This window comes from Bubalus bubalis, chromosome 22 (genome assembly GCF_019923935.1).
Source record: "Bubalus bubalis isolate 160015118507 breed Murrah chromosome 22, NDDB_SH_1, whole genome shotgun sequence".
Classification (NCBI taxonomy): domain Eukaryota; kingdom Metazoa; phylum Chordata; class Mammalia; order Artiodactyla; family Bovidae; genus Bubalus; species Bubalus bubalis.
Genome location: NC_059178.1, coordinates 54,285,339 through 54,297,777, shown reverse-complemented (window position 1 = coordinate 54,297,777; position 12,439 = coordinate 54,285,339). Strand labels below are relative to the sequence as shown.

At 38.5% G+C, this 12,439-nt stretch overlaps 1 protein-coding gene across 1 annotated transcript in view; it reads right to left on the bottom strand.

Moving 5' to 3' along the window:
* The window catches only part of DOK6 (docking protein 6), a 420,496-nt gene that overhangs the window by 237,311 nt on the left and 170,746 nt on the right, over window positions 1-12,439 (bottom strand). Inside the window, exon 3 of the mRNA XM_025273172.3 lies at window positions 3,826-3,940. Coding sequence (XP_025128957.1) covers window positions 3,826-3,940 — 115 coding nt within the window. The remainder of the gene's footprint in view (window positions 1-3,825; window positions 3,941-12,439) is intronic.

The window sequence follows — 12,439 nt, the reverse complement described above, 5'->3', positions numbered from 1 at the left end:
TGATTTTATTCAGATTTCCTCAGTTTTACTTGTGCGTGTATGAAGTTTGACACAACTGATCACTCGTGTGGGTTTGTGTGTGCACCACCATCGTCAAGATAACCACTTAGTTCCAACAAAAGCTCATGTTACCCTTTTATGACCACACAGTCCTGCTCTCCACACACCCAACCCCATCCCTAACCTCTGGCAACTAACATGTCCTGCATTTGTAAAATGCTTCCTTTCACAGATGCTGTATAAATGAAAACACAAAGTGTATAATCTTTTGGGACTGGCTTTTCTTCACTGGACATAATTCACTTGAGGTTCCTCCAGATTGCTATATGTATCAAATGTTTGCTCCTTTTTACTGTTGAGGAGGAGTTCATGGGGTCGGTATATCACAGTTTGTTGAAGCATCTTTGGGCTCTTTCCAGTTTTGGACTATTATGAATAAAGCTATTATGAGCACTTTTTGTACAGGTGTGTGTGTGTGTGTATGTGTGTGAAGTATGTTTTTTTTCTTCCTGAGATACGCATTCAAGAGTGAAATTGCTGGATTGTGTAATAATCACATATTTAATTTTATAAGAAGCTGCCACGCATTTTCCAGGGTGGCTGTACCACGTGACATTCCTACCAGCAATGTATGAGTGATCCAGTGTTCCTGCAACCATACAAGCATTCAGTGGTCTCACTAATTTTTTTTTTTATTTTAGCCATTTAGACAGATGCATAGTGATATCTCCTTATGGTCTAATTTGCATTTCCCTGATGACTAACTTTTGAAAAACTTCATGGTTACATTCACATATGCATGTGCCTGTGCTAAGTCACTTCTGATTCTTGTGACCCCATAGACTGTAGCCCGCCAGGCCCTTCCGCCCATGAAATTCTCCAGGCAAGAATACTGGAGTGGGTTACCATGCCCTCCTCCAGGAGATCTTCCTGACTCAGGGACAGAACCCGTCTCCTGTGTCCGCTGCATTGGCAGGCAGGTTCTTTACCATTGTGCCACCTGGAGCCCTCACATATGCATGATTTCATACAAATGGGACAGTCTGTATGCTGGATATTTTTCTCTGTTCACTGTATTTTCTTACTTTTCCTTTTTGCTTGCTGATTTTACCCATCTTCCTCTCTCTCCCACTTCATTATCATCTCCTCTCACCTAGATAATGCTTGTGAAGACCCACACTCTTTCTCTCACTTTTTCTTTTACAAAATGTGATTATTCAGTACATACAGCTCTGCTGGTTGTTTTGCCTGAAGAACTACACTTCACAAAATGCCTTTAAGTTAATTGGGTTATTTAGAATTCTTTCCAGTGATTGTATACTATTTCATGATAAGGATATACCATGATTTATTCAACAATTTTCTTGATAGGCATTCAGCAGTTTTGTTATCATTACGCATAATGTATAATACACCAAATATATTCCCCAAAAGGTTCACTGAGTCAAGGGTATACATGTTTACAACAGCAGCTGTCAGTTTTCTTGAAAAAATAATTGAAACAATTCACATTCCCACTAGCCATTATGACAATGCAATTTTATCTGCACTTTCATTCCAAATAAATGTGAGAGCTCTTTTTAATCTTGACTTTAATCTTGTTATTTTGATTTTCACAACTCTGCTTTTCAGTGTAGTCTGTTTCCATATAATTTTGTCATTTTAATAAAAGACATAGACTACTGCATCTTAGTATCTATCTAAAAAACATAACTTCCAAGGAAAAGTACTCAAATTCCTTATCAGTTTTTAAGTACTTCCTTTTTTCCCACTGGCATGCCTTGAAGTTAAGACAATTAAAAAAAACTGTGCCATGACTTTTTAAACATTTTTACTACCATCTAAAAGCAGACTGTTACATCTACATATTAAAAATGGTTTAAAAAACAATACCCTCAAATTAATCATAATTTAAGCTAGCTGAAAACTCTCTGCAAGAATTGCACACAAAAGCATTCTTCATTTTTACACTTCGATCTTGCCTCAGCCTCACTGTCAGGAAACTCTTCTCTTGGAATTTAAGGCCATTTTCTTTGAGTGAAGAGACCTTCATTTCTCAAAATTCTACCATGAATCCACCACCAATGACAAAGTAAATAAAATCTTCCAATTTCAGACTTGGGGTTTACAGCTGTGAGCCTAAATTTCAGAATTATGGCAGAAACCAACACAATGTAAAGCAACTGTTCTCCAGTTAATAATAAAATAAATTAAAATAAAAAAATAAATTTCAGAATTATGTAGAAACATAATTCAATATCCTTCTTATCTGAAATAATAGCCTCCAGTATTGTCTCTGTACCCAAAACACAACTCAGGACAATTAAAAACTGCAAAACAACAGTGAAAATTGAAACATACAAACAACAGAGAAAATGATCTTTTATCTGTTTTGGAAAACTAGTTTTCTGGGAGTTATTAGATTTAATCTAAGACATTATTTAAGAGCTCAGAGAAAACTGAAGTGATCAAGTAGCAAGACAGTGAACAAGAAGGCACAGATATTAATATATAATTATTAATGGATATTAATATATGACACCAGCAAGGCTGGGACAGGTTCTATTATCACATGGGGATTTATATTACCAGAAAGACTTCTATTCAACCACCACAAAAGTCAATTCTAAATGATGAAATGAGGTCAGATGGCAAGTGAAGAAAGTATATAAAAAGGATAAAGGCATTCAAGGAAAGAGGAACACTTTGACACATTCTAATTCAATTTAGCAAAACTAAGATAAGTGTAGGTGAGTAGGTGTGAGCAATTTATTTAGGCAAAGTGACCTTATCAGTCTTGAATAATATAATCAAGTAATAAGTACACCTATAAACTTTAACCATAAATACAGAAGGTTTACTCCCTTTTAAAAGTTACTAACAAAGCATCTCCTAAAAGACTTAACCATTATTTTAAATTCACATCTTTCAAAGACTTAGTGCTTTCTGCTTCCATCCAGTATAAAATGAAAACACCATTCCATTGAGAAAAATCTTTAAAAAACTATGATAAGCCAACTAATATATTACACAGCACAGGGATTCCAGGGCTTCTCTGGTGGCTCAGCTGGTAAAGAATCCGCCTGCAATGGGGGAGACCTGGGTTCAATCCCTGGGTTGGGAAGATCCCTTGGAGAAGGGATGGCTACTCACTCCAGTATTCCAGCCCAGAGAATTCCTATGACTGTATAGTCCATGGGGTCACAAAGAGTTGGACACGTCTGAGCGTGTGTGTGATAAAGTTTCACTTTCACTTTTCACAGGGATTCCAAAATGAGAAACACTGCGAGTTCCAACGATAAACTGCCTAGTGTCTCAATAATGTCAGAGTGCTTTATGAACTGGGATGCTAAATTCAATCTGAAATGTACTTAACTTGTAATACTGAGGATCCATGAAAGCAACCAATTGCTCACAGGTCTGCTCTGGAGCGCCTAGGGACCGTGGCTGTGCCCCCGTGCCCACTCTTACACTGTTAATGCCTTACCAACCACCTCCAATGGCACTTGGCAAGAACCAGAGCACATGTCAGGAGCTTGCTCTAACAAACACCCCACAGGCATTGTTTGCTTAATTCTCCAAGCTTGAATGGAAACCTCAAAAGTCCTCAGACCACCTGGGAACAAAATCCAGACACAGCCAGATAATAAACAGGCACCGATAACATCTGTAGCAACAGAGAGACCAAGCTTACTAATAGTCTTCCACAGCACATTCTCACCACAATAAGCCATGCAGTTCATAGGCGGATCTTAATGCATCTGGGCTATTGTCTCAGAAGCAGCTCCAGGTCTTCAAGCTGGAGACAGGGCTGTGATTACTTACCTGATTCACAGGCAAATGTCTTTGACGTTTCATCATGAAAGATAATTGCCACTGCATGCTTCTTTGTCTCTCGAGGCAGCCTGGTTATATTTTTGATGTTGTGCAGTTCAGTTACCTTGAACAAAAAAACATTTTTAACTTAGCATACAGTACATGCTCTATGCTGGGTGCTCACACAAAATGATCCGTTATTATTGTCCTAAGTCACTTTCCAATGGATATTTTTACTTGTTTCTAATTAACAGGAATCAAATACCATGCAGAATGAAAACAAAAAACTTTTTCGATGCCATCAACTGTGGTTATTTGCTTTGCTCAATTTTGAAAGAGTCTAAAAATTATGTAGAAGAATAACTCTGAAAGCAAGGACTCCTGTGTTTTTTAAAAAATTGTATCTTTTACAAACAGTAGCCAGTATGGCACACAGAAGATTCTCAATAAATTTGCATTAAATATTGATTGGATTTAACACCTCAACTGTCTCCTAAAACCCACTTATCATGCAAGTCCCTGGTGGAAATGCAGTCTAACTGACACCTGTCAATCAGCAGACTGTGACTCTAAAATTCTGGAAACATTACATATAAGCAATGGACTTCCTTCCCAGCCCAAACCACAAAGTGTTCACGGACCCTTATATCCTTGCTCACCACCCTGTTCTCTCACCAAGGCTCATTCGTGATTTATGGACCCAGGTTAACAACTCTACTCTTTCGGCAACTAATAATTTTATTGAACAAGTATTTTAGCTCTCAATTGTATGGGTACAAGGCTTTCTGCTGTAACTTGTGCATTTTTATTTCTCTCCACAGTCCCTAGAAATGAGCAGTTTGTGTACTTCCTCACTTAGTCTGCAAATACAACTTTACAATAATAATGCTGTGTGAGTTCATTTCTAAAATGCACTTCTCAACATGCTACGTCAGTATTTCTTCTAATAAAAGATCCAACAGGTTCGTTTTCATTTCCATCTATATAAATACTTAAAAACTTCTCTAAGTTTCTTTGACCTATGTGCTATTGAGAAGTGCATTGTTCACTCTCCAAGTATTTCAGAATTTTCTAGCTATTTTCTATTACTGGTTTCTAGTTTCACTGCATTCTAGTTTAATTTCATATGGTAGAGAGAAGGTACGCTACGGTTTCCGTTTTCTTTAATTGGTTATGTTCTATAGCCCAAACTACCGTTCAAACTACCGCACAATTGCACTCATCTCACACGCTAGTAAAGTAATGCTCAAAATTCTCCAAGCAAGGCTTCAGCAATACGTGACGGTGAACTTCCAGATATTCAAGCTGGTTTTAGAAAAGGCAGAGGAACCAGAGATCAAATTGCCAACATCTGCTGGATCATGGAAAAAGCAAGAGAATTCCAGAAAGCCATCTATTTCTGCTTTATTGACTATGCCAAAGCCTTTGACTGTGTGGATCACAATAAACTGTGGAAAATTCTTCAAGAGATGGGAATACCAGACCACCTGACCTGCCTCTTGAGAAACCTATATGCAGGTCAGGAAGCAACAGTTAGAACTGGACATGGAACAACAGACTGGTTCCACATAGGAAAAGGAGTACATCAAGGCTATATATTGTCACCCTGCTTATTTAACTTATATGCAGAGTACATCTTGAGAAACGCTGGGCTGGAGAAAGCACAAGTGGGAATCAAGATTGCCAGGAGAAATATCAATAACCTCAGATATGCAGATGACACCACTCTTATGGCAGAAAGGAAGAACTTAAGAGCCTCTTGATGAAAGTGAAAGAGGAGAGTGAAAAAGTTGGCTTAAAGCTCAACATTCAGAAAACTAGGATCATGGCATCTGGTCCCATCACTTCATGGCAAATACATGGGGAAACAGTGGAAACAGGGGCTGACTTTATTTTTCTGGGCTCCAAAATCACTGCAGATGGTGGCTGCAGCCATGAAATTAAAAGATGCTTACTCCTTGGAAGGAAAGTTTTCACCAACCTAGAAAACATATTAAAACGCAGAGACATTACTTTGTCAAAAAAGGCCCATCTAGGCAAGGCTGTGGTTTTTCCAGTAGTCATGTATGGATCAGAGAAGGCAATGGCACCCCACTCCAGTACTCTTGCCTGGAAAATCCCATGGATGGAGGAGTCTGGTGGGCTATAGTCCATGGGGGTCGCTAAGAGTCAGACACGACTGAGTGACTTCACTTTCACTTTTCACTTTCATGCATTGGAGAAAGAAATGGCAACCCACTCCAGTTTTCTTGCCTTGAGAATCCCAGGCACGGGGGAGCCTGGTAGGCTGCCATCTCTGGGGTCACACAGAGTTGGACACGACTGAAGTGACTTAGCAGCAGCAGCAGCAGTGGCATGTATGGATATGAGAGTTGGACTATAAAGAAAGCTGAGTGCCGAAGAATTGATGCTTTTGAACTGTGGTGTTGGAGAAGACTCTTGAGAGTCCCTTGGACTGCAAGGAGATCCAACCAGTCCATCCTAAAGGGGATTAGTCCTGGGTGTTCATTGGAAGGACTGATGTTGAAGCTGAAACTCCAATACTTTGGCCACCTTATGCGAAGAGCTGATTCGTTGGGAAACACCCTGATACTGGGAAAGATTGAGGGCAGGAGGAGAAGGGGACGGCAGATAATGAGGTGGTTGGATGGCATCATTGACTCAATGGACATAGGTTTGGGTGGACTCCGGGAGATGGTGATGGACAGGGAGGCCTGGTGTGCTGCGGTTCATGGGGTTGCAAAGAGTCGGACACGACTAAGCGACTGAACTGAACTATGGCCCAGAACGTGATGCATCCTGGTAAGAGTTCCATGTGAGCTGAGAAGAGTGTGTATTCTGCTGTTTGATGACATACATGTTCATTACATCTAGTTAATTGATGGTGGTTTGAGTTCACCTATGTCTTCGCTGATTTTCTGCCTGTTCAATCTGTCTACTTCTGAGTGAGGGGGGTTGAAGACGCTAACTATGACAGTAAGTGCATCTATTCCCCTTGTTCTATCAGTTTCTGCCTTATGTCGTTTATTGATCTGTTGTCAGGTGCACCCAGATGTCATATCTTCTTGTAGGACTGACAAATTTATCAATATGTAATACTTAATAAAAACCTTTGCTTTGTAGTCTGTTTGTCTGAAATTAAAACTTACTCTTGTGTTCTTTCGATTAATGTTAGTATAGCATATCTGAAGAGAAACTAAAGAGCCTCTTGATGAGGGTGAAAGAGGAGAATGAAAAAGCTGGCTTAAAACTAAACATTCAAAAAACTAAGGTCCCATCTGGTCCCATCAATTCATGGCAAATATATGGGGAAAAAGTAGAAGCAGTGACAGATTTTATTTTCTTGGGCTCCAAAGTCGCTGCACACAGTGATTGCAGCCATGAAATTAAAAGACACTTGCTCCTTGGAAGGAAAGCTATGACAAACCCCAGTGTTTTAAAAAGCAGAGATTCCTCTTTTTGACAAAGATACATAGGGTCAAACCCATGGTTTTTCCAGTAGTCATGGACAGATGTGAGTCAGTCACTTCAGTCGCTCAGTCATGTCCAACTCTTTGCAATCCCATGGACTGCAGCACACCAGGCCTACCTGTCCATCACCAACTCCCGGAGCTTACGCAAACTGATGTCCATCAAGTCGGTGATGTCATCCAACTATCTCATGCTCTGTCGTCCCCTTCTCCTACTGCCTCCAATCTTTCCCAGCATCAGGGTCTTATCTAATGAGTCAGTTCTTCATATCAGGTGGCCAAGGTATTGGAATTTCAGCTTCAGCATCAGTCCTCCTAATGAATATTCAGGACTGATTTCCTTTAGGATTGACTGGTTGGATCTCCTTGCAGTCCAAGGGACTCTCAAGAGTCTTCTCCAACACCACAGTTCAAAAGCATCAATTCTTCGGTGCTCAGCTTTCTTTATAGTCCAACTCTCATATCTATACATGACTACTGGAAAAACCATAGCTTTGACTAGACAGACCTTTGTTGGCAAAGTAATGTCTCTGCTTTTTAATATGCTGTCTAGGTTGATCACAGTTTTTCTTCCAAGGAGAAAACGTCTTTTAATTTTATGGCTGCAGTCACCATCTGCAGTGATTTTGGAGCCCAAAAAGTAAAGTTTCTCACTGTTTCCATTGTTTCTCCATCTATTTGCCATGAAGTGATGGGACTGGATGCCATGATCTTATTTTTCTGAATATTTTAAGCCAACTTTTGGGCTTAGTTTTAAGCCAATTTTTTCACTCTACTCTTTCACTTTCATCAAGAGGCTCTTTAGTTCTTCTTCTCTTTCTGACATAAGGGTGGTATCATCTCCATATCTGAGGTTATTGATATTTCTCCTGGCAAACTTGATTTCAGTTTGTGCTACTCTGCATATAAGTTAAATAAGCAGGGTGACAATATACAGCCTTGGTGTACTCCTTTCCTGATTTAGGACCAGTCTGTTCCATGTCCAGTTCTAACTGTTGCTTCTTGACCTGCATATAGATTTCTCAGGAGGCAGGTCAGGTGGCCTGGTATTCCCATCTCTTTCAGAATTTTCCACAGTTTCTTGTGATCCAAATAGTCAAAGGCTGTGGCATAGTCAATAAGCAGAAGTAGATGTTTTTATGGAACTCTCTCGCTTTTTTGATGATCAAACAAATGTTGGCAATTTGATCTCTGGTTCCTCTGCCTTTTCTAAATCCAGCTTGAACATCTGGAAGTTCATGGTTCATGTACTTGACTTGGAGAATTTTGAGCATTACTTTGCTAGTGTTTGAGATGAGTGCAATTGTGCAGTAGTTTGAACATTTTTTGGCATTGCCTTTCTTTGGGATTGAAATGAAATCTGACCTTTTCCAGTCCTGTGGCCACTGCTGTGTTTTCCAACTTTGTTGGCATATTGAGTATAGCACTTTCACAGCATCAAATTTTAGGATTTGAAATAGCTCAACTGGAATTCTATCACCTCCACTAGCTTTGTCTCAGTGATGCTTCCCAAGGCCCACTTGACTTTGCATTTCAGGATGTTTGGCTCAACGTCAGTGATCACACCATTGTGGTTATCTGGGTCATGAAGATCTATTTTTGTACAGTTCTTCTGTGTTTTCTTGCCACCTTAAGGATTCTTGCCATCTCACAGATATAAGAGTTGGACCACAAAGACAACTGAGTGCCGAAGAATTGATGCTTTTGGACTGTGGTGCTGGAGAAGAGTCTTGAGAGTTCCTTGGACTACAAGGAGATTGAACAAGTTGATCCTAAAGGAAATCAACCCTGAATATTCACTGGAAGGACTGATGCTGAAGGTGAGGCTCCAATACTTGGCCATGTGATATGAAGAGCTGACTGATTAGTTAGAAAAGACTCTGATGACGGGAAAGATTGAAGGCAGAATGAGAAGAAGGCAGCAGAAGATGAGATGGTTTGACAGCACCACGGACTAAATGGACATAAATTTGGGCAAATTCTGGGAGATAGTAAAGGACAGGGAAGCCTGGTATGTTGCAGTCCATCAGGTCAAAAGAGCTGCACGTGACTCGGTGACTGAGCAACAACAAAGTATGCTTTTCTATACCCACATATTTTTAATTTATAGATGTCTTTACATTTATGGTGGGTTTCTTTATGATAGTGTATGGTTGCATCTTGTTTGATCCACTCTGACAATTCTCATCTTTTAATTGGTGCATTTAAGCCATTGATATTCAAAGTAAATATCAGTGTAACTGGACTAATATATAGAATATTTGTACCTGTTTTCTATTTCTTGTCCCTCTTCTCTGTTTCTATTTTATCTTTCACTCTTTTTTCTGTCTTTTGTGGTTTTAATTGTGAATTTTATATGATTCCATTCTTCCTCCTTTCTAACATGTCAGCTATACCTTTTTTTTTTTAACTTTTTTAGTTGCTGCCCTAGAGTATGAAATATAAATTTACAGCTAATGCAATTCCAAACCACACTATATCAAACTACACATATATCAGAGATACATACATATATATCTACTTATCATATATATATATATTTATAAATGTATACAAAATCAAATACATTGTTGGTGCTATTTTGAACAAACTGTCACCTGTTAGATCAATTAAGAATAAGAAAAAATGAAACTTTTTTATCTCCACTCACACCTTTTTGATGCTTTTCCTTTCTTTATATAGATCTGAGTATCTAACCTACATTATTATTTTCTCTAAAGAAATAATTTTAACATTTTTTACAAAGTCAGTCTTACCAGCAATAAGTTCAATTTTGTTTGAAAAAGTCAATTTCTGCTTCACTTTTAAAGATAATTTTACAGGGCATATGGAACTCTAGGTTGATGGATATTGTTCATCTTAAAACATTAAATATAGTTAGCTCTCGATATCTTAGGATTCCACATCGTCAGGTTCAACCAACTTTGGATTGGGTACTACTTTTACGATCCACGGTTGGTTGAATCCGAGGACGTGGGACCCGCAGATATGAGACTCAGATGTGCTTGCTATTTTATGTAAGGGTTTTAGGCATCCATGGATTTTGGTATCCGTGGAGGATACTGGAACTGACCCCCCATTAGATACCAAGAGATGGCTGTGTTTCACTCTAATCTGTTGCTTGCATAGTTTCTGAGGGAAAGGTAAATGTAATTCCTCTTTGTTCCTCTGTGGAGAAGATGGTTTTTCCTCTCTCTGGTTTCTTTCAGGACTTTTTCCTTGCTTCTCTATAGTTGAAAATGCCTAGGTATACTTTTCATTCATTTTTTTTTTTGTGGGGAGCAGTAATCCTGCTTGGGGTTCACTGAGATTCCTGGATCTGTAGTTTTGTGTTTGACATTAATTTGGGGAAATTGTTAGTTATTACTGGTAGAATTTTTCTTTCTTTCTTCTCATGTTGGTACTTCCATTGTGCATATATTATACCTTTTATAGATGTCCCAACAGTGCTTGAGTATTGGTTTTATTTTTACTGTTTCAGTCTCTGTTCTCTCTGTTTTTCAGCTCTGGAGGTGTCTTTTTATTTTTTACTTATGGCTGTTCTGGGTCTTTGTTGCTGCACAGGCTTTTCTCTAGTTGCAGCGTGTGGAGGCTACTCTCCAGTTGCCTTGCAGGAGCTGCTCACTGCAGCGGCTCCTCTTGTTTGCAGCACAGGGTCTAGGGCAGAGGCTTCAGCGGCTGCAGGAGCTGCTCACTGTGGTGTCTCCTCTTGTTTGCACCACAGGGTCTAGGGCACAGGCTTCAGCGGCTGCAGCACATGGGCTCAGTGGTTGCAGCTCCCAGGCTCTAAAACACAGGCTCAACAGTTGTGGAGCATGGGCTCATCTCCTCAGCATGTGGGATTCTTCCAGATCAGGGATTGAACTCATGTCTCCTGCACTGGCAGGTGGGCTCTTTACCACTGAGCCACCAGGGAACCCTGGAAGTTTCTACTGAGACATCTTCAAGCTTGTAGATTCTTTCATCAGCCATGTCCAGTGTTTATACATTCATCAAAGGCATCCTTCATTTCTGTTAGAGTATTTTTTCTTTTTGGTTCCTTAGACGTTCTGTCTCTTTTCTGACAGTTCCCACCTTTTCTTGCATACTGTCTACTTTATCCATTAGCCCTTAGTGTAGTAATCATAGTTGTTTTAAATTCCTGGTCTGATAATTTCAACTACCCTGCCTTTTCTGATTTTGATGTTCCATCTATCTCTTCAAATTGTATATTTTGAAGAGATATTTTCAAATATCCTTGAAATGCTATTGGTATTTTACCTTTTGGTAATACCTTGTAATTTTTTCTTGGTAGTCACTGATTTTTTTTTTTTTGGTAATATTTCCTTTTAAAATCTGTAATGATGTGGACTTCTAGCCTCATAAAATAACAAGCTTATCACTCAAGGTTGCTGTGCAGTCTGTCCAGAGGGGCCCTTATGGTCTCTGTCACAATAAATTTACAGTCTATAGTCGACATGCTGGAAAAATTATTTTAATATTTAAAAAATATTTGTTTTTCTCTCTCCTTGTCATTATCTCACTTAACATGCAAAACTAAAATTGGTAAGGTAAGTGATTTCAAGTTAAATAAACTAAAAATGGTTTGCTTCATATATAACATGTATAAAAACACCTACATATGTGTATATATGCATTCATATGTGCATTTATACATATACTATATCTATTTATTTATCTAAAAAAAATTCATTTTCTCTTCCACGGAAGAAAAATTAGGCACTAGTATCTTAAAGTGTCAGATCCTGGAGAGAAAGATGAGAATTTTTTTGGAACAATGATTTGTATATTATATTTGAAGTACATTAAAGCATACTCTCAACAATAAACTCTTAAATTTTTAAATCATTTGATGATTGATTCAAGTAATAGTTAACCCAAATTTTATTCTAAAATAGTAGATTAAAGATATTTTAAAAAGAGACATTATTTCCAAGTGTTATTAATTTTAAATAAGCAAATGATCTTACTAAAATTAAGTACAGTCTAAAAGCAATGAAGATCATGTGTTGCCTAAGAACAGATACTATCCATGTTAGGTGAGTATAAAAGTGATATGCCACTATATAAGATATATTATATATAATATCAAGTTGTGCCAAACAATATCATAAATACATTTATTATTCTGCTCCAAGGCCTTTTCCAAATAT